We start from the raw sequence: 23,452 nt of genomic DNA, 5'->3' as shown, positions 1-23,452 counted from the left end.
AGACATGACCACACATTTCACTGAGAAGGATAAACACAGGGCTAATAAGCACTTAAAAATGCTCAACATCATTAGCCATTAGGGAAATACAAATTAAAACCACAGGAGATATCACTATACACCTGTGAGAATGGCTAAAATACAAAATAAAGATAACATTAGATGTTGGCAAGGATGCAAAGAAATCTTATTGTTCATATATTGCTTGTAGGAATGAGAAATGGTACAGTCACTCTGGAAATGAGTATGGCAGTTTTCGGCAAATCTGAACATGCGACTACCATACAACAGGCAATTGTCCTCCTTGGCATTTATCCTGAACAAATACAAACTTATGTTCACAAAAAACCTGTACACAATATTCATAACTGCTCTATTCATAGTAGCCCCACACTGAAAATAATGCAAATGTCTTTTAATGAGATCAGCTAGTTTAACACACAACTCAGTCATCCAAGTGCCCTTCCTCAAGACTACCATCCTCTTTCCATATCCAGTAAGTTTTTTTTTGTACACTTTCCATTTTCTTGAAAAGAACATTAAAAAGACATGTATTTGGGATCAAAATTTAACAAAAGTCATAATTTTTATTGCTCCATCAAAATATTCTTAAGCAAGAATTCAGTTTGACTCCACTGCCTTGATTTTTGTTACGGTGCTGGATGTGTTACCTACCTTGGCATTTGCACCATCCATGGAAAGGTCAACAAAATGTAACAGGCAGATTGCAACCTGGTCTTATTGTGAAAACAGGCAGATTGCAACCTGGTCTTATTGTGAAAACAGATTTCTCTCCTGGATCCTCTGAAAGGCACCCCAAAATCTCAGTAATCTACAGCCACACTTTGAGAACTGCAAAAATTAAGTATATTTCCTAGTGGGATACAACTTCTAGGACCTTTAGATTCAGCTCTCTCTTTCTCTCTTTCCTTCATTCTTCCAACTGATAATTATATAAATGTTCAAATGTGCAAAAAAGCTGAAAGAATAGTGGAATGAAGTTCATCAGTTGTCATTGTGCCATATTTGCTTAATATCTCTTTAGATACATGGAAGCAGATTATGTGATGACGGACAATGGAGACTCAGAGGGGCTGAGGTAGATGAGAGGGAGTGTATGATGGGAGGTTGCTTGGTGGATACAGTGGTGCTTGATGGATACACTGCTCCTGTGATGGATGCACTGAGGGCCTGCCTTCACCACAGTGCAATACATCAATGTAGCAAAATTGCACTCGCGACTCATGAATATATAAAACTTTTAAAAATACAATTTTTGTTAAATAATAAATAAATAAAGGCTGAGCGTGGTGGCTCACATCTGTATTCTCAGCACTTTGGGAGGCCAGGTGGGAGGATCGCTTGGGGCCAGGACTTCTGGATCAGTCTAGGCAACATAGTGAGATGCCATCTCAAATATAATTATAACAAATAAAAAATATATATATATATCTTTTTTTTTTGAGATGGAGTCTTGCTCTGTCACCCAGGGTAGAGTGCAATGGTGCAATCTCGGCTCACTGCAACCTCCACCTCCCGGGTTCAAGTGATTCTCCTGCCTCAGTCTCCCGAGTAGCTGGGACTACAGGCGTCCACCATCATGTCTGGTTAGTTTTTGTATTTTTGTAGAGATGGGGTTTCACCATGTTGGCCAGGCTGGTCTCGAACTCCTGACCTCAGGTGATCCTTCCACCTCGGCCTCCCAAAGTGCTGGGATTACAGGCATGAGCCACCATGCCTGGCCATATATATGTGTCTTTATAGATTCAGTTGTATGTGTTTGTATAGTGTGTGTGTGTGTTTTATGTATGAAGAGAGACAGAATGGACTAAGATTTTTGAGTGAACCATTGTAAACTAGCTTGCTAGACCCATGATACTTCACCATTAAGCACCTCATTGTGCATCTCCTAAGAGTAAAAACCTACATTATCACACCAAAGAAAATAAACAATAATTCCGTATTATCTAAAGCACTTTCATATTCAAATATCTTCACTTCTTCAATCTATTCTTTGTACATTTTTTATAACTTGTTTCCATAAAATATCCACTCATTGCCTTTGATTATGTGTCCTTTAGTTACCTATAATCTACAGCAATCCACTAATCTTTTTTTCTTTTAGAACGGCATGACTTATTGCAGGCCAAATAACTTTAGAATGCTCTCCACACCTAATTTATCATATTATTTCCTCAGAGGCCTTTTACTTTGCTCTTCTGTCTGCTGTGTTTCCTAAAGACCTAGACAGATCTGGGTTAAACATCTGGCAACAATGTTTCCAGGAGGGGCTGTCACCTGCACTTTCATTACATTGGGAGGCACACAAGGCTTTTCAGGGCTCTTTCTGACACCATGATAGCCAAATGCATTTTGATTTCCCAGAGACGCGTACACCTGGGCTGGGAATGCAGCGGGTACAAGTGCGATTTTCTGGCAATAGGAGGTCCTGTCACTCTCCCCATTCCTCACGGGCTTCAGTCCCACACACCCTGAGACTCTGGTCTCCAGACCTGCAGCCATCAGGCCAGGTCCCTCCAGGCCTGAACTCCCTTTGCCTGTTTCCCAGCCCCACTTCGTTTTGTGTCTGTTTCCTCATCCCTTCCCCTGTCCAAGCCCAGCTCCTGAGTGTCTACCTCTCAAACCAGTGTTCTCATCCAGGGGAGATTTTCCCACCAGAGGACAGGAGCTATGTCTGGAGACATTTTTTGTTGTCATAACTGGAGTGAGGAGGAGGTGCTGCTAGTATCTTGTGGGGAATGGCCAGGGATGCTGCTAAACATCCCGCAGTGTACAGGTGAGCCCAATCACCCATGTAACAGAAAATTATCCAGCCCAAATACCTAGAATGCCAAGGGTGAGGAGGCCTGCGAGGACCTTCTCTTCCTTGAGTACAAACTTCCTTGAACTCCAGCAAAGGACAGAGACAAAGACCACTGAGAGATGCCCTGAAAGACATGTGTGGCTCCACCCCAGTCATCCCTCCCTTCCCCAGAGCTCTATCTCTATGTCTGTAGTGCTTAGGCCCTTAGCTGGGATCCAGAAACCAATTCTCCTATGACACTGCATGGAAAAGTGATGTTATGTGCACATGTGGCTTCATTACCAGAGGTCGGACTTTGATATTTATCATATCAGCCAGGGGACCTAGACACAACTGTTCCCCCAACAGGCCACGATCCTCTGCACTAGAGAGAGGGTAGAGATTGAGGGACGCCCTCACTCAAATCTTCTACCACTGCTAATGAAGTACTAAAAAGAGGTACAAGGCAGTGTATCCCCTGTGGGGACCTGGCAGAAAAGCAGGGTCTCCACCATGTCAAATTCTATAGAAAAACATACCATTTTGGCAAAATATCCAAGTCACATTTCTAAGCCCCAGGCAGCAGCTCAAATACAAACAACATAAAAAACTCAAAGTCTTAGTCGAGCTAAGATCATGGAAGCTGGCTGCAAGGGTTTGTGAGACCTGTAGTTAGAGAAAAGGACAACTCCACTTAGAACCGCAGCAGAAGGGCATCACGTGGTTCCCTAAATGAACCCTCTCCTTTCAGCAGGAAATTGTGAGGTATTTTTTTGGGGAAAAAGTAGAATCTCCTTAAATTTCTGAGGTTTACACTTACTACTTATTCGTTGACTTTGTAGATGTCAACTTCACTTTGAATATCCTGTAATTCACTTTTTTACTGTAAGTGGAGAGAATCTGAACTTGTTCTGAAGCAGGAAACCAGGGACTGGTTATGTGAGCTATCACCCCACCCCATGGCTAGCTCCCTTATGCAATAAGCATAAGAGATTGTGAGCCAACAAAATTTGTAGCAAGGAAAACAGTAAACCCTCCATTTCAGTCTATGTTTCAGCTTGTCTAGCAATGATCTAGTCTTGCCTCACTCTTAACATTTTAAAGTTTATAATTCTACTTGATACTGATTTTATAAGAATTCATGTATTTTCATTTCTGTTGTGTTTGTCACTGGAAGCCTCCTCAAAACAACTGTGGAGTAAAGAAAAGGAAATAAATGCATGGTGTACTAGTGCTCAATGCATCTTGCAAATGTGTCAGCCCCACTTCCACAGATGGTGCTTCAACAAATGGTGCTGAGAAACTGGATATCCACATGCAAAAGAATGATGTTGGCCAAAATTCATAGCCTTCCCTACACCATACTCAACAATTAACTCAGAATAGATCAAACAACTAAGCTTAAGAGTCAAACCTGTAAAACCCTTAGAAGAAAACATTGAGGAAAGTCTTGTGAACATTGGATTTGGTACTAGTTTCTTGGCTGGATGACCCAAAGCACAAGCAATTAAAGAAAAATGATAAATTAGACTTCATCAAATTTAAAAACTTTTTTGCAACAAATGACATTATTAAGAGAGTGGAAAGAAAATGCACAGAATGGGTGGGGTTATTTGCCAATCATATATTTGATGAAAAATTAATATTCAAAATACATAACAAACTACAACTCATCAATTAAAAAACCAACACCATTCAAAAATGGGTAATGGACATGAAGAGACATTCACGCCACTGTTCATCACCCACACAATGGGTAGAGTGAGGCTTTCAAATGGGAATTAGAGCACATCGTCACCACCACATCCCAAAGTCACTCCAGCTTCCTCCCTTTTTAGCGCAATGAAACCCCAATGTCTCACCATTTCCTACAAGCCCCTCAACACAGGGCCCCTCTGTCAACTCTGAGCTCATCCCACCCCTCTCAACCCAGCTCACTTGTCTCCATTCACACCAACCTCTTGTCACCGCTCTGTCCTGTCTCTGCCACCTACCCATGCTGTGACTCCCACATGTACCTGCTCCCCAGGGATTCACATGACTCACTCCTCACACGATTCAGGTCTCTTCTCAGATAACCAGTGGTCAAGTTCTCAGAAACGTCTTGCTCAATGACCTTGTCTAAACTACGTCTCCTGCTATTCCCACCATCACCGATCTTCTGGCCTAGGGCATATTTTTCTCAATGGCAATTATTGATAATACTAGGCTTTATTTCCTTACTGTCCATTAGTGTATCAGGGTTCTCCAGAGAGACCCAACCAACCGGATAGATAGATAGATAGATGATAGAAGGAAAGCACCACGGTCACTGAAGAAAGGGCCCTCATGGAAGACGTGTGACAAGAAAGGTCTGCTGTCCCAGGGCCACCATATTTGGAGTGACTCCCATTCTAGGCAGGACTTTTCTTGCTTTTTGTATTCACAGTAGTTCTGAAATTGCAGGATGCTGAAACTGCAATGCTGAAACTCCCTGTGTTGAGGGGCTTGTAGGAAATGGTGATGCAGCACTGGCCATTTATACTGTTTCTTTCTTTACCATTAAATACTGTGCCAAAGAGCACCTTAATACATTTCTTTCCTCTTCCTGGAGACAGGCAAAATAATAGTAGATATGTTGAAACACACAAATGTACTTTAAGCACGTGCTTTCAGAAAAAGCTACTAGAAGATTAAATGCACCAAAATGAGGGGGGGGATACAAAAGTAAAAAGAAAGATTGCATATCCATGTTCATAGCAGTGTTATTCACAACAGGCAAGACATGGAAGCAACCTATATGTCTACCAACAGATGAACAGATCAAGAAAATATGATGATGTACAGACAATGGAATATTATTCAACATTAAAAAGAAGAAAATCTTGCTATATGATACAACATATATGAACCTTGAAGTCATTGCTAAGTGAAATACGCCAATCAAAAAAAAAAAACAACTCCAAATACTGCATAATTCCATTTATATGAGGTGTCTAAAATAGTCAAACTTGATGAACGTGAAAGTAGAATGGTGGTTGCCAGGTAAAACTTCCAGGTAGTGAGGCATTTTTGTGCAATGGGCACAGAGTTTCAGCTTTCAAGGTGAAATATTCTAGAGATCTGTTGCACTACAATGTGCTTACAATTAACACGATTATAGTACTGTATATTTTTCGGTTTTTTTTTTTTTTTTTTTTTTTTTTGGCTGGAGACAAGGTCTCACTACTTTCCCCAAGCTGGACTTGAACTGTAGGCCTCCAGTGATCCTCCTGCCTTAGCCTCCCAAATTGCTGGGATTACAGGCATGAGCCACCACACCTGGCCAATGGTACTGTATTCTTAAAAATAGTTATGATAGTAAATTTTATGTGATGTATTTTTTGCCACAATGAAAAAATGCTTAGCTTTGTTACTAATTTAGAAAGAAACTGCATCAGCTAATTAAAAATATATTAGGATGTGGCCTGTGGTCCTGACTACCCAGGAGGATGAGGTGGGAGGGTCACTCGAGCCTATGAAATCGAGCCTGCAGTAAGCCATGATGGCACCACTGCACTCCAGCCACCACTGCACTCCAGCCTGGCTGACAGAGCAAATTCCCTCTTTCTCTCTCTCTATACACACACACACACACACACACACACACACCCAGAAGAATCAGCATCTCATGAAACTAGAAAGAAAGGCTCATATGCCCCAGCCCTGACATCTTGAATCAGTCTGCATTTGGCAGGACCCCAGGTGGCTCCACCGCATGTAAAGCACTGCCTCATGCAGTGGAGGGAGATCCTAGGATGGTGACTCTGCTCCACAGGGAGAAGCCTCCAGTCCAGATGGGAGCAGCCAGAAGGGCCCAGGAGGGACATTTCCAAGAAGGTAAAGTGGAATATCCAAAGTCTGTAACTTCTTAAAAGAGTAATATAATACGGCTGGGCACGGTGGCTCACCCCTGTAATCCCAGCACTTTGGGAGGCCGAGGCGGGTGAATCACCTGAGGTCGGGAGTTCGAGACCAGCCTGACCAATATGGAGAAACTGTCTCTACTAAAAACACAAAATTAGCCGGGTGTGGTGGTGCATGCCTGTAATCCCAGCTACTCAGGAGGCTGAAGCAGAAGAATCCCTTGAACCTGGGAGGTGGAGGTTGTTGTGAGCCAAGATTGAGCCATTGCATTCCAGCCTGGGCAACATGAGCAAGACTCCATCTCAAAAAAAAAAAAAAAAAAAAAAAAAAAAGGCTAGGTGCAATGTCTCACGCCTGTAATCCAAGCACTTTGGGAGGCCGAGGTGGGTGGATCACGACGTCAAGAGATTGAGATCACTGTGGCCAACATGGTGGAACCCCGTCTCTACTAAAAATACAAAAATTAGCTGGGCATGGTGGTACATGCCTGTAATCCCAGCTACTCAGGAAGCTGAGGCAGGAGAATTGCTTGAACCTGGGAGGTGGAGGTTGTGGTGAGCCGAGATTGCACTACTGCACTCCAGCCTGGACAACAGAGTGAGACTCTGTCTCAAAAAAAAAAAAAAAAGAGTAATACAAATAGAAGAAATATCAACATTAATGAGTGCTATTTATAAAATAAACAAAACAAAGGCAAGTATTAACTACAGGAAGAACAAATGTTCAGGAAGTGAAAAGTGGTCAAGCTGACATATGAGAAAATTAGTCATGGAAAAAGAAACAAGGAATGACTGAACTAAACATAATTACTATAGAAATACATTGGGAAGATGAAAGAATGGGAAGAGTGAAAGGGAACAGGTACAATTAACTACTGCATTCACCACTGTGCTGTGCAACAGATAATGGCTGCAACTGAAAAATCAAGCAGTATTAATGAAGGAATTGTATTTAGACATATGGAAGTAAAAGTTGAAAGACTTAGCAAAAATGTTGAAAATTGTTGCCTCTAGGAAGGCAGAAATTGAGAAGATGCAGAGAGGACTTGTTTCTCTAGAGAAATCCTATGCAAATATTTGATGTTTTAAATCATGGACAATTAAACTTTGATTAATAAAAACTTAAATGAATTTGAAAATTTATACCTAATGAGAACTGAATTCAACAAGTGACAACTGCTAACTAATATAAATAAGACTATTAAATATATAACATAAATGCATAAATGTGTAAATGACATCAACCTGAATAAAAACATAAAATGTCGATGAACACATCTCTATATAAATAAGTAGCACATGAGTGAATTCCCTACTCCAAGCTCCCTTACTAGTTGCTTTGTGAACCCAGGCAGTTGGAGGAAACAGGGCCCAGCTAGGGTCCCTCATCCTTCTCTTGCTTCCAGGCAGGTCCTGCATCCACTCCTGCTGCAAGGAGGGTTCCCATCCCTGCCTTGAGTCTGTTTCACAGGTGTCACCCTGACGCTGTCTGCCATGACCGCCTTACCTGGGTGGGGCTGAGGTTGCCTTGACCAAGAAGTGCATCACCCATCTGTGTGTCCCAACACCAGCAGTCAGGAGGCATCAAGAAACAAGGTGAGGAATAACCCACCTCTTACATGTCCACTTTCCTGGTTCATTTATTCTTCATTAATTCAGTCCACACCTCCCCAGCAGTCACTTTATGCCAGAACCTGACTGGAATTCTTCAAAATCAGAAAACCTCGAAGCTCTCTCTATCCCCTCCCCAGTATCATACTTCAGCTCTGTGTCATCACTGGAAGACTCCAACTCTTCAGGGCAGATGTTCCCTCACACGGTCAGTCCCTGAATGTCGGTGCCAGATGTCCCACCTCCACCCCTCCCTAGTCCTTTCTGTTCTGCTGTGAATCTGTCAGTCATCGGGAACTAGCAGGGAAAGGGGACAAGGAGGGGAGGTTGTTTTCACGCTGCACCAAGGCATTGAGACAGACCTCTCGTTCTCCCTGAGCCTCACACTTTATCCGCTCCCAGACGCATGAAATAAAAGAGACTAGAAATGTCTGTTTAAAGAGTAAACATCTATGGTATAAAATTATGCACACATAATAGTAGACACAGAGTAATGCATAACAGTGTGACGGGGTGAGGGGACCTCAAGGTGACAAGAAAGCTGGTCCTGGGCTGGTCAGGAGGAGTCATTACCAAGACACTCACTCATAAAGCTCACCTACGATAACCTAATTACTACACATGTAATATATTAAAATATCTTAAAATACAATAAAATAGGCCAGGCACAGAGGATAATATAATAAAATAAAATAAATTAAAATGTAATAAAATAGGCTGGGCACGGTGGCTCATGCTTGTAATCCCAGCACTTTGGGAGGCTGAGGCAGGCGGATCACTTGAGGTCGGGAGTTTGAGACCAGCCTGGCCAACATGGCAAAACCTTGTCTCTATGAAAAATGCAAAAATGAGCCGGGTATGGTGGTGCGTGTCTGTAACCCCAGCTACTCGGGAGGCTAAGGCACGAGAAGTGCTTGAACCCGGGAGGTGGAGGCTGCAGTGAGCCAAGATTGTGTCACTGAACTGCAGCCTGGGTGACAGAGTGAAACTCTGTCTCAAAAAAAAAAAAAAAAAAATAAAAACAAAAACAACAGAAATGATGAACCAATTAATATGGTACAGCTGCAAACACCTCATATCTACTAACACTTTGCAGCATCCAACAACAATAAATAAGTGCTGATATTTTCTCTGTTTCATAGGTCAGGAAACAGAGGGAAAGTGCTGGTGAGATCCAGGCAGGGAGTTGAATCCCAGCCACCTGTCTGTAGAGTCTAGGCACCCTCAGCGGAGCCAGTGGACCCAGGAGCTGACATCAGAGGCTGAAATCCGAGCTATGTGGCATCCCTGTGGTCTCCTGTCCCAACCGGGTGTTGATCCAGGGTCCGCAGGCTCACGAGCTCTGGAGAAAAGAGGGAAACGGGTAAATGCTCCACTGGGTGCAGTGTTCTGTTTATTCCCTGAGGACTTTTCTCTCTTCAGTTGCTCCAAAACCAGATTCACCCTTTCTCTGAGGGAAGATGAGGCCCCCACTTTTTTCTTCCTCCCTCCCTGCTTTTCCCAGCTCCTGCCAGTTCCCTCCCATCACTCCATCAACATCAGCCCCTGCCCTTGCCCATCACCCATCGTGCACGGAGTGAAAGGGCCACAAGACTAAAGGACAAGACCCAAGAGGGAACCCAGTGCCCTCCCTTCCTCTCAGACCTGACCAGTCCTGTTACAGCGAGAGGCCTCCCCAAAGAGAGGCCCTGACCCTTGCTCTCAGTCCCCAGGCCCTCCTCTCCTGCAGAGGCACCTGCACACCAGGGCAGGCCCTGCCCACTGTGGGCTCTGCCCTCTATCTGCAGCTCAGTGCTCCTCCCCTCCCAGCCCTGAGCAGATAGCTCCTAACTGGGAACCCCATCAGGAAGGCTGGGGGGTCTAGCAGGCCCAGCATGGAAAGACGTGGCTGCCAGAGAATCCGCACCTGACGTGACCCTGGGACCCCCACCTTGCTTGAGAAGGCCTGGCCTCTCCTGACCCACAGCACCTACCGAGGCCTGTGACCTGCTCTTGAGTCACCACTGCTCCTACCTGGTCCACTTACTCCACCCCAGGGCTGCTGCTTGGTGAGGCTGTGAGGCCTTCCTGCTCTGTCCCTAGCAGGGATTCCACCTAGGCCACTGCCCTTGCAACCTACAAGGGATTTTCTCCATGTGAAGTAGGGGAGTCCCCTTAGCCTGAGGCTGCCTCCGCCCACCCTCTGCACCTGGGAACTGCCACTGCCACAGCCACCATCTCCCACACAGATTCTCCTGGAGAGGGGGCTCCAAATTTGAGTTCCTGTTTCATTTAATATGCTTTACAGTATTACAGGAAATCCTATTAAGATGGCAGAGCTGAAATTATGAACATCCTTATTGGACATCGCAGGAATTTTGTGAAATTTGAGTTCCTGTTTCATATAATATGCTTTACAATATTAGAGGAAATCGTATTAAGATTATAGAGCTAAAATTATGAATACCTTTACTGGACATCAACATTGAAAGCAGGAATTTTGAGAAACTGGCACATGAACTTCATACCCTTTTCCTGGCCAAAACCCCAGTGACCTATGAGAAAACCATTCCTGCCCACAGGGAAGCAGAACTGACATTCCCTCTACGGGAGACACCGCAGGTGAGAGCAGGAGCGACCACAGACCTGCGCTGCCCGTGCTGTGGGTGCCTCCTGGACGGGGCCCTCTTGCTGCAGGGCAGAGGATGAACCTTCCCATCTGCTCAGGCCTGAGGGGCCGACTGACAGCGCAATTAGGATCAAGGATGAGAAACCAGCGCCCCTAACGCTAGACACGCAGAAGTGGGGAAAGATTCAGGTCTCCTGGACACCCCAGCCTCTCACTGTCCCCTGCGCTGCTTCTGTCTTTGCAGAAACACAAAACTTCCTGCTGTCTCTTTTCATCCCCCGCCAAACAACCTGACTGCGGGGAAATGATTCTGACCGTCCCTTACTCCAAACTTACCAGGCAGTGACTACCTTGAGAAAGGGAAATTGGCTCAGGGAGGGCGAGGTGAGGTCACAGAGCACAGAACAAAGCCCCCAAAAGATGGCACCTGGGGACTGTGACCCTCAGGGACTGGAGAAGAAAACACTCGGATGGCCGGGCGCGGTGGCTCACGCCTGTAATCCCAGCACTTTGGGAGGCCGAGGCGGGCGGATCACAAGGTCAGGAGATCGAGACCACGGTGAAACCCCGTCTCTACTAAAAATACAAAAAATTAGCCGGGCGCGGTTGTGGGCGCCTGTAGTCCCAGCTACTGGGGAGGCTGAGGCAGGAGAATGGCGTGAACCCGGGAGGCGGAGCTTGCAGTGAGCTGAGATCGCGCCACTGCACTCCAGCCTGGGCGACAGAGCGAGACTCCGTCTCAAAAAAAAAAAAAAAAAAAAAAAAAAAAACACTCGGAGGTGGGATGAAAACAGGGACCACAGCTGCCCTGATGAGGGGCTGGGCCCCGCTCCTCAAATGGCCCAGGAACATCTGCTTATCTACTCATCCCTGTCATCTGCAAGGAAACTCTAGGAGGCCAGGCAGTAGGAACCTGGAAAGAGTGGGGCCTTGAGTGGCCCAGAGGACACAATACCCCCGAGAAAGCTCCTGGAGGAGGTGCACGGGGAGCTGCAAAGTGGACAGAGATGGCCATGTGTGCTCAGGACCTTCTCTGTTACAAGGGGTCTCCAAAGGGCTACACAGGCAGGGCCCCCAGGCTGGGCCTCACAGGTCTTTTTCTGGGTGTCCACCCCGATGGCTGCAGAAATAGGGGAGAGGGATGCAGAGAGGAAGGGACTAGGGGCACCGCCTCTCCTCAGATTCCTCTCCAGTTTCTGGCCCTCCCCAGATTATAGCCACCTTTACTATTTGCTCCCTCTGAGGCCATGATCATCCAGGCCCTCAGCAATCAGCACGTGATTCCCAGTTCACACCACCTGGATGCGCCCTAGTGAGCCTGAGAGACACAGAGACCAGCATGGGGACAAAGCAGGCACCGCAGCCCTCCCTGCTGCCCACTGCTCACCTGCAGCAGGAGGCCACAGCTGGACATCTGACCCTCGCTTGGGAAGAACTTAGCGGTGTAGATGGAGATGCTGCTCCCATTCCCCTCCCAAATTCCCCAACTTCCATCACCTGTTCCAGAAGCCTTGTCACCAACATGCCTATTTTTGCAGGAACAAGGAGGGGACTCTACTGCCCGGACAGGGGCCTTACCATCTCCAGAAACTGCTCCCTTTTCTCACCTGGACCCTCTGCAGCTGATGTTTTCTTCTTACAACAAAGGACATAGAGAATAATAACAAAAATAGCAGCAGCAGCAGCAACAGCAGCAGCAGCAACACCAAGAACATATGGAATGTCTAGCCATTGACTCTGAAACACCAGCACTTTCCCTGAAAAAAAGTTATAACTTGTTATACACTGAGCAGAGAGCCACAGCCGTCCCTGCTGTCCCTACCGTGGCCTGACCCTCTCCAGGGTCACCCCAGGCTCACCAGAGGGCACAGGGTGAGTGCTGTGATTCCCGCTGTGTTCCATGTAGCAGGCGAACCTCTGCTCCTCGCCTTGGCGAATTCTGGTGGCCACCCAGGTCTGGTAGGTTCCATTCTGATCAGGCAGGATCCCCCCCCACTGCTGGGCGTCGTGGTTCAAAGACACCCCATCCTGACGCCAGGTCAGTGCGATATTCCGGGGATAGAAGCCGGAAGCCCTGCATGTCACGGTGATGTTGCCCTCTGAGGCCTCGCTGTGGGTGACGTTCACCATGGGGGGCGCTGGAGAAGAATGGGCAGAGCCAGTGAAGCCCTGCTCCCCTCTAAGGGAGATGCAGGGAACGGGGCTGCTCCTCTCCACTGTTCTCACTCTGGCTAAAGCCCTCCAGGACCCCTGACCTGCAAGTCTGTCCTCACCCTGGGGCCCAGTTCCTCCAGGCTAGCAGGAGGATGGGCCTTGGGACTGTGGCCTCAAGCTCTGGGATCCCCACATTGATGCTGAGGAGGGGGATGTTGGGGTGGACTCACGGGTCGTGGGGCCAGGAGGGAACTCTCTGGGATGGGCAGGCTGGGAGGCAGAGGGGGCAGCCCTGGCCCTGAAGGCTTCCTCTCCTGCCTGACACCCACCCCAGGCTCAGGCTTCTGTCGCAGGGCCCGCCGCTTTCCCCGATTACAACACTGGAAGGTTCAGTCCCTGACTCACTGTCTTTATCCAGTGGCTCTAACAGGAGAGGCAAATCAGACACAATATGCCAACAGGAAATGCTTGCATCCATAGCACAGGGAGGGTTTCCCTGGACAGAGCTGGGAGGCAGAGGCAACTCTAGCAGAATTGGAGGGAGAGGAGAGCCCCTGGCCAGGGTTGGTACCTGTTCTCCTGACGGCCACCCTGGATTTCTGATATCGCCGTAGTTTCTTCAGGCAGTCTGCCTGCATAGCGCGATAGTGTGTGTTGGTCTTCATGGTATTTTCCTTCCAGAAATTCATAGCCAAGGTCTGAGCTCTGGAGGACTGGGCCACTGTCCATTCCTGAGTCGCCAGGTTTAGGGAGAGGAAGCGCTCACCATCGTAGTAGAAATGCCGGGAGCCCCCGGTGCTGCCATCTTCATAGATCTCACAGTTCTGAATGTCCTGGAGGGAATGCAAGCCTGCCCCCACCCAGCAGTGACTTCTCCATTCCTGAAACCGTCACCTTTCCACTCAGGTGAGGAACTCAGCCCAGCAGGGACACCTCCCTGGCCCTCCTCCATGCCTCCCGGTGTGGGCTGAGTGCTGGCTCACCACCCTGCTGAGCCCCACTGACCTACTCCTCACCCCCACCCCCAGCCAGAACCAGCAGGAAGAGACAGCTCCTGCTCTCTGCCTCCAACTCTCTTGGAGAAGGCCTCCCATTACTCTTGCCCCTGCCCGCACTCACCTCCTTTCTGGCCCTCAATATGAGTCAGAGTCCTCCTGAGGTCCTTCCCGTTCTCTGTCAAGTCCCCAGTCTCTGTGTCCCAGGTCTTAGCTCCCAGGACTGCTTCTGCCCACTGTCCCTGGGGCCTTGCCCTGCGCGTCTCCCTGTCATAGCGCACGAAGAGCTGACTATCCAAATGTCCCTCAGCGAGAAACTCTGATTGCACAGATCCATCCCGGGACAGCACCGTGACGTTGTAACGAAGACTGTGGAGCTCTGGGGAAGAGAAAACCACAGATGAAACTTCTTCCTGGAAATAACTTAACATCGATGTTTAACACACAGGTCTGTCTCAAGCTTCTTGAGGAGGCAGGAAATGCACACGGGCAAAGGGACAAGAACGAGGATTTCAGATACAAGGAAAACTGTGAGGGTGGGAGGACAGAGCAGGGGACTGACGAATGGAAGAAGGGGGAATGGAGATGACAAACTTGTAGGCCAGGTGCCAGGACTGGGTGGCCACAAGCCCCCTAAGGGAATAGGGGCCACGGGGAGAGGCTGCCCTGCAGGGGCAAGGGAGGAGCATGAAGGCAGCGGTGGAAGGAAGGTCTTGCCAGAGGGGATGGTGGGAATGGGAAGGGACTCAGGCTCAGGGGGACCCATGTCCAGTGTGGCTGTGGTGCACAGGTGAGGGTGAGATGGAGGCAAGGGGAGCTGCCTCGAGAAAAGACTCATCATGGGCATGGCGGGGACAAGGGAGGGGGTGGTCATGAGGCACAAGGGGTAGGAAGGTTGTAGCCCCAGGGAAGCTTATAGTGGGGTCAGTATCCCAGAGGGGAGCAATGGTGTGGGCTTGGGTCCAAACTGGAGGAGTGGCATGACAAGGCCCCAGGACAGCAAGTGGGTGGAACAGCTAGTGTCCACTGGGGTGAGCAGGTGACAAAGAGTCAGTTGATCTTTTCAGCAAATAGTTCTGGGGGCACTGGTTGTTCAAATAAAATAAAATTGGACCCTTAATTTGTACTATATACAAAAATTAACTCAAAATGAATCAAAGACCTAAACTCTACACTCAAGAACTAAAACCTAAAAATTTCTTAGAAGCAAACATTGGGGATAATCTTCATGACATAGGATTTGACAGTGCTTTCATGGATATGACGCCAAGGCACAGATAGAAAAGAAAGAACTGACAAACTGGACTCATGAATATTCAAAACATCTGTGCATCAAAGGGCACAATCAGAGTGAAAAAGCAATCAACCCCTGAAATGAAATAAAAATTGCAAGTCATATATCTGATAAGAGATTAGTTTCCAGAATATGTAAAAAAGTCTGACAAAAACAACAAAACAGTCAACCCACTAAAAAATGGGCAAAGTAGCCATGAGAAGCTATGTGGGGGAAAAAATGGGCAGAAGACTTAAATCGCCAATTCTTCAAAGAAAATATACAAATGATCAATAAACACATGAAAAGATGCTCAATATCAGTAGTCACTAGGAAAATGCAAATCAAAACCACAATGAGATAATGAGATACTACCTCAAACCAATCAGGATGGCTATTATCACACACACACACACACACACACAGAGCAAGGTTGGCAGAGAGGTAGAGAAAATGAAGCCCCTGTGTACTGCTTCTATTTCTGGATATATACCCAAAAATAAATAAATATATACCCAAAATAAATAAATATATACCCAAAATAAATAAATATATACCCAAAAATAAATAAATATATACCCAAAAATAAATAAATATATACCCAAAAATAAATAAATATATACCCAAAAATAAATAAATATATACCCAAAAAAATAAATATATACCCAAAAATAAATAAATATATACCCAAAAAAATAAATATATACCCAAAAATAAATAAATATATACCCAAAAATAAATAAATATATACCCAAAAATAAATAAATATATACCCCAAAATAAATAAATATATACCCAAAAATAAATAAATATATACCCAAAAAAAATAAATATATACCCCAAAATAAATATATACCCCAAAATAAATATATACCCAAAAATAAATAAATATATACCCCAAAATAAATAAATATATACCCAAAATAAATAAATATATACCCAAAAATAAATAAATATATACCCAAAATAAATAAATATATACCCAAAAATAAATATATACCCAAAATAAATAAATATATGCCCAAAAATAAATAAATATATACCCCAAAATAAATAAATATATACCCAACATAAATAAATATATACCCCAAAATAAATAAATATATACCCCAAAAATAAATAAATATATACCCCAAAATAAATAAATATATATACCCAAAAATAAATAAATATATACCCAAAATAAATACCCAAAATAGATAAATATATACCCAAAAATAAATAAATATATACCCAAAAGAAATACCCAAAAAATAAATATATACCCAAAAATAAATAAATATATACCCAACAGAAATACCCAAAATAAATAAATATATACCCAAAAGAAATACCCAAAATAGATAAATATATACCCAAAAGAAATACCCAAAATAAATAAATATATACCCAAAAGAAATGAAATATTTGCCAATATCCGAAAGGTAGAAGTAACCCAAGTGTCCACTGTCTGAGGAATGGATAACCCAAATGTGGTACATACCCATCAAATTATCCAAAAAAATGAAATTCTGACCCAACTACAACCTGGAAACTTCGAAAATATTTTAATTGTTTTATTTTTTTTTTTTTTTTTTATTTTTAAGGTAGAAGTAACCCAAGTGTCCCGCCCACTGGAGTGCAGGAATCTCGGCTCAACTGCAAGCTCTGCCTCCTGGTTCACATTCTCATGCCTCATCCTGAGTAGCTGGGACTACAGGCGCCCGCCATCTTTAAAAGTTTTTTGATTTTTTAGTAAGATTTTCACCGAGCCAGGATGGTCCACGACTACAACCTCGTGATCCGCCCTCTCGGCCTCCCAAAATATGGGATTATTATTGTTTTATTTTTTATTTTTTTAGAGATGGAGTTTCCCTCTTATTGCCCAGGCTGGAGTGCAGTGGCCTGATCTCAGCTCAATGCAACCTCCGCTTCCCGGATTCAAGCGATTCTCCTGCCTCAGCCTCCTGAGTAGCTGGGATTACAGGCACCTGCCACCATACCCGGCTAACTTTTAGTATTTTTAGTAGAGATGGGGTTTCACCATGTTGGCCAGGCTGGCCAGGCTGGTTTCGAACTCCGAAACTTGGGTGATCCACCTGCTTCAGCCTCCCAAAATGCTGGAATTACAGGCATGAGCCACTGTGCCCACCGAATCTCAAAAATATTATAAGTGAAATAAGCCAGAAACAAAAAGACAAACAACAAACATTACATGATTCTACTTAAATGAGGTATCTAGAGTGGTCACATTCATAGAAACAAAAAGTAGAATGGTGGTTACCAGGGGCCAGAGGTAGCGAGGAATGCGGAGTTACCGATTAATGGGTACAGAGTTTTGGGTTGCACAAAAATGTGAATGTAGCTAATGCCACTGAGTATACACTTAAAAGTGGTTAAAACAGTAAAATTTATGTAATGTATACTTTACCACAATTAAACATTTAAAGAGCAAGAAATATCAGTCCTATTCAAACTGTTCTGAAAAACAGAGAAGAAGGGAATACTTCCAAACTCATTTTACAAAGCCAGGAATATCCTGATACCAAAACCAGGCAAAGACACATCAAAAAAAGAAAACTGCAGGCCTATATCCCTGATGAACAATGATGCAAAAATTGTCAAGGAAATACTAGCAAACTAAATTCAACAATACATTAAAAAGATCATTCTTTATGATCAAGTGGAATGTATTCCAGGTATGCAAGGATGATTTAACATACACAAATCAATCAATATAATATGTCATATCAACAGAATAAAGGACAAAAGCCATATCACCATTTCAATTGACACTGAAAAAGCATTTGATAAATTCAACATCCCTTCATGATAAAAACTCTCAAAAAACTAAGCATACAAGGAACAGACCTCAATATAATAAAAGTCATATATGACAAACTCACAGCTAGTAACATACTGAATGGGGGAAAACTGAAAGCCTTTTCTCTAAGATCTGGAATAAGACAAGGATGACTAATTTTACCAGTTATGCAACACAGTACTGCAAATCCTAACTACAGCAATCAGACAGGAGAAAGAAATAAAAGGCATCGAAACTGGAAAAGAAGTAGTCAAATTATCATTGTTTGCAGATCTTGTGGTCTGATGCTTGGAAAAAACTAAAGACTCCACCAAAAAACTATTAGAACTGAAGAACAAATTCAGTAAAGTTGCAGGATACAAAATCAACAGTAAAAAATCTGTAGCATTTCTACATGCCAACAGAAAATAATCTGAAAGGGAAATCAAGAAACGAATCCCATTTACAACAGCTACAAATGAAATAAAATACTGAGGAATAAACTTAACTGAAGAAGTGAAAGATTTCTCCAATAAAAACTATAAAACAGTGATGTGGCTGGGTGTGGTGGCTCATGCCTGTAATCCCAGCACTTTGGGAGGCCGAGGCAGGTGGATCACCTGAGGTTGGGAGTTCAAGACCAGCCTGACCAATGTGGAGAAACCCTGTCTCTACTAAAAATACAAAATTAGCCAGGCACAGTGGCACATGCCTGTAATCCCAGCTACTTGGGAGGTTGAGGCAGAAGAATCGCTTGAACCTGGGAGGCGGAGGCTGCGGTGAGCCAAGATCACTCCATTGCATTCTAGCCAGGGCAACAAGAGTGAAACTCCATCTCAAAAACAAAAAACAAAAAACACTTATGCAAAAAATTGAAGAGATATTCCATAAAAAATGGAAAACATACTCTATGTGCATGGATTGGAAGAATCAATTTTGTTAAAATGTCCATACTACCCAAAGCAATCTACAGATTCAGTGCAATCCCTATCAACACACTAATGGCATTCTTCACAGAAATAGTAAAAATAATCCTAAAATGTATATGGAACCACAAAAAAACCAGAATAGATAAAGCTATCCTGAGCAAAATGAACAAAACTAGAGGAATCACATCATCTGAGTTCAAATTATACTACAGAGCTACAGTAACCAAAACAGCATGATACTGGCATAAAAACAGACACATAGACCAATGAAACAGAATAGAGAACCTAGAAACAAATCCATACATCTACAGTAAACTCATTTCCAACAAAGGTACCAAGAACACACACTGGGCAAAGGAGAGTCTCTTCAATAAATGATGCTGGGGAAACTAGACATCCCTATACAGAAGAATGAAACTAGACCCTATCTTTCACCATATACAAAAATCAAATCAAAATGGATTAAAGATGTAAATCTATGACCTCAAACTATGAAACTATAAGAGAAAACACTGGGGAAACTACGATGTTGGACTGGGCAAAGATTTTTTAAGTAATACCCCACAAGCACAGGTAACCAAAGTAAAATTGCATAAATGGGATCATACCAAGTTAGAAAGCTTCTGCACAGCAAAGGAAACAATAAACAAAATGAAGAGACCATCTAAGAATGGGAGAAAATATTTTCAAACTATTCATCTGACAAAGGATCAGTAACTGAAACATATAAGGAGCTCAAACAACTCTATAGAAAAAAAAAATCTAATAATCCAATTTTAAAATGAGCAAAAGATCTGAATAATCATTTCTCAAAAGAAGACATACAAATGGCAAACAGGTATATGAAAAGGTGCTCAACATCATGCGCCATCAGATGAAGGCAAATCAAAACTCTTACGATACAACATCCCACCCCAGATAAACTGGCTTTTATCCAGAAGACAGGCAAATAAGGAATGCTGGTGAGGATGTAGCAAAAGCGAAACCTTGTCCACTGTTGGTGGGAACGTAAACTAGTACGATCACTATGGGAACTAGTACGATCACTATGGGAAACAATGTGCAGAGGTTCTTCCAAAAACTAAAAATATAATAGAACTGTCATATGCTCCAGCACTCCCACTTTTAGGCATATACCCAAAAGAAAGGAAATCGGTATATTAAACAGCTGTCTACATTTCCATGTTTATTGCAGCACTATTCAAAACAGCCAAGATCTGCAAGCAACCTAAGTGTCCATCGCAGACAAATGGATAAAGAAAATGTGGTGTACATGTGTATGTGGAGTACTATTCAGCCATAGTGTCATTTGCAAAGAACTGGAGGTCATTATGTGAAGTGAAATAAGCCAGGCCCAGACAGACACACTTTGCATGTTCTCACTTATTTGTGGCAGCCTAAAATTAAAACAATTGACCTCATGGGGAGAGACAATAGAATGATGATTACCAGAGGCTGAGAAGGGTAGTGGGGAGTGGGGGAGTGGGATGGTTAATGGGTACAAAATATAGTTAGAATGAATAAGATCTAGTAGATAGCACAGCCGGGTGAGTACAGTCAACAACAATTTATTGTACGTTTAAAAATAACTGAAAGAGCATAATGGGATTGTTTGTAGCACAAAGAAAGGATAAATGCTTGTTGTGATAGATACTGCATTTACCCTGATGTGATTATTACATATTGTAGGCCTGTGTTAAAATATCCCAGGTACCCCATAAATATATACATATATATCTACTACATACCCAAACAAAAGTTAAAAATTAAAAACAAAGCAAGGGGTGAGAGTGCTGGCCAGAGAGAGAAAACCAAGGTAGAGGGAGAGATTCTCAGCCTGAGGAAGGGCCTGCCAAAAGGAGTAGTGCTGGAGGGGGAACAGTGGCACTGCAAGCAGGCAAAACAGATTTTAGGTATGTGGTGTAGGGAGTGAGAGCCCACTGGGGTCAAGGAACCAAAAGAAAAGAATGAAGGTCAAGGAACAGTTGGCCCAACGGCCTGTTTTAGGTCTGGGTTGGGGAGGGGAGATGGGCAGAGCAAGAACTGGAGGGCGGCATGACCATGGTGCAGGAGTGACTGTGGGAGAACTTGAGGTAGGGTGAGGACAGGAGGGGAGGGTGGGGCTTGGGAAAGATGAGAACTTGCTGAGGGCCCAAGGCAGCTGGGCAAGAAGTGGGAGCAGTGCAAGGTCCCAAGGTGGAGAGGGGCGGAGGGACCCGGGAGGGATGGTTCAGCACCTGTGGGCTGGAGGATGGGGTCCTCAAGAGGGTGAGGCTGAGGATGAAGGAGTGGGGAAGGGGCCACCGTGAGGCAGAGTCCAGAGCAGGCACCTGCACTAGAGAGGAGGGGGCATTTGCACTGCCCTGTGCCCTGCCTAAGGCCCAACTGCCATTAGCACTAGGGCTCCCCTTGGGTGGCCTGGAGGGGAGTGGGATGGAGGGAAGACCCCCAGAAAAAAGGCAGCACCAGAAAGTTAGGGTCAGGGACAATTGGGAGTAGGAGGCATAGGGGCAGCACTGGGTGAAGGCTGCTTGTAGGAAAGGCCCATAAGGGAGGCAGGAGGGACCTTCGGTGGCGGGGGCAGGGGATGAGGGCAGAGGACACCCTAGAAATGGCGACAACGGCCGCGTCCGGCTCCCCGCACCACCCACAGCGCACCTGAGCCCCGCCCTGACAGCACAGCGCTCGCCGCTACCCACCCGACCCCCCGAAACGCCCCGCTGCTCCCGCTCTGCCGAGGACCACCAGGAACAGCACTCACCAGCAGCGGCTCCCGGACGTGCAAAAGGGAACATGCTGGCCAGAAATAGCAAGACCCGGCCCGGTCCCATGGCCCCGACGTCCCCACCCTCTCAGCGGCTCAAGCAGGGGCTAACTGAGCTAAGCCCGGGGAAATGCGCGGCGGAAACTTAATCACCTGGCCCGGCCCCGACCGCTCATCCAATGAAACTGGGGCCCGGAACTTAGGACCAATCAGGAGCGGAGAGGGCGGGGCCACGCTCGGAAGAGAAAATTCCAGTGGGCTGGAGACCTGGGGAGATTTAGAAGGCGGGACTTGGCGCCCAGAAAAGAGGAGCACGCGGGAGCGCAGCCTAAAGCAGGGACGAGCTTCGAGTAGCTGAGAGTACAGCTCCAACTTCATGAGCACGGCCAGGGCCCTGCCCGCCCTCCCGGCATCGCGACCACCCATCCCCACACCCCCACCCCTAGGAGCGCGGGCCTCACCAAGCCCCATTCGCCGGCCGCCCCATCAGACCGGCTCTCGCTGGCTTGTTCCTTCCGGGACAGACAACGCGTGGCTATTCTCCCAACACACTCCCTTAACCGCGCACAGTGTCACTGGCAATGAGACTAGTGACCAGATTTGCAGACCTGTTTCCAGATCTCAGCCACCTCTGCCTCTCAGAAGCACCTGCCCCAGTAGAACAGCTCAGACCACAAACTCTCTTAGACGTTTCAGCTTTATAATCTCCTCTCCTCCCTTTGACTCAAAGCCAGGCCCCCCCTTTCACCCCCTTATATCCTTTAAGTGTCTGAGGTCTCCCAGGGCCGCCTCTCTATTCAGTCCCTGGGTGATCACAGGGCCAACGAGGCGGCTCCCCATGGTTCACTACACCAAGCTCTTTCCAGACTCCCTTTTCCAGCCTGATTTAGGACATCTGTACCTCTGGGACCATAGTCCCCTTCAATGTGGCAGATCTACAAGGACTCTCTACACATCTCCCACCACATCATCCTCTCTTCCTCCTCAGTTTCTCTTAAGAGCATCACCATCCTTGGTCCCTTCTGATTTCCTCTTTCCCCTTCATCTCCGGGAGTCAAAGTCAGCTCCTCCAACCCTATTTCAATCCCACAGCCACAATGTTAGTCTGGGCTTTCCCCTCCCTTCAGCCTAGATTACTGCACAGGCTTCCTAAACACTGTGCCTGCCTCAGTTACAACCAGAGTGCTCCAAGCCACCCACAGCGCCCCATCTGCTGAATGTCACACATGATGGATGCTTCTACTCTGTCATGGAAACCACAGCTGCCACAACCTGCTGTCTGGCACCACCCCCATTTCTCTGGTGACATCTCCCCAGGGTTGCAGTAAAAGTGGGCTCTGGGATCTCCTCACCCTATCCCACCAGGATGTCGCTTCTCAAGCAGTTTCCCTCTTCCAGGTTACTGTCACCTCTGACTTGGAACCCATCAGACCACACCATAGCCTTAAAATCTTCCCAATTAGGCTGGTCTGAGTGCAGTGGTGTTTACAACTAATTGATTACAATCAGTTATAGATGTCTTTGTTTCTTCTTACTCCCACTGTTTCACTTGACTAGCCTTTAAAAGAAAAAGAAAAGAAAAAAGAAAAAAAGGAAAAAAATCTTCCAGGGTAGATAGTGGTGATGGTGGCACAACCTTGTGATTATGC

At 45.4% G+C, this 23,452-nt stretch overlaps 1 protein-coding gene across 2 annotated transcripts in view; it reads right to left on the bottom strand.

Moving 5' to 3' along the window:
* Positions 1-22,203, bottom strand: part of LOC126953096 (MHC class I polypeptide-related sequence B-like) — a 98,975-nt gene extending 76,772 nt beyond the window's left edge. The window contains exons 1-6 of one of the 2 annotated variants that reach the window (XR_007725127.1): positions 21,801-22,203; positions 14,180-14,434; positions 13,632-13,910; positions 12,766-13,044; positions 12,514-12,663; positions 9,500-9,640 (exon numbers count right to left, since the gene is read on the bottom strand). Coding sequence is in view for 1 of the 2 variants with exons in the window: in XM_050788455.1 (XP_050644412.1) it covers positions 9,573-9,640; positions 12,514-12,663; positions 12,766-13,044; positions 13,632-13,910; positions 14,180-14,434; positions 21,801-21,870 (1,101 nt within the window). In the remaining variant the exon portion in view is untranslated. Of the gene's footprint in view, positions 1-9,346; positions 9,641-12,513; positions 12,664-12,765; positions 13,045-13,631; positions 13,911-14,179; positions 14,435-21,800 lie in introns of those variants that run through there. The other variant, XM_050788455.1, reaches the window with a different exon arrangement.
* Between the last annotated feature and the right edge of the window lie 1,249 nt (positions 22,204-23,452).

This window comes from Macaca thibetana, chromosome 4 (genome assembly GCF_024542745.1).
Source record: "Macaca thibetana thibetana isolate TM-01 chromosome 4, ASM2454274v1, whole genome shotgun sequence".
NCBI classification, from domain to species: domain Eukaryota; kingdom Metazoa; phylum Chordata; class Mammalia; order Primates; family Cercopithecidae; genus Macaca; species Macaca thibetana.
This window is presented reverse-complemented; position numbering and strand designations above follow the sequence as displayed.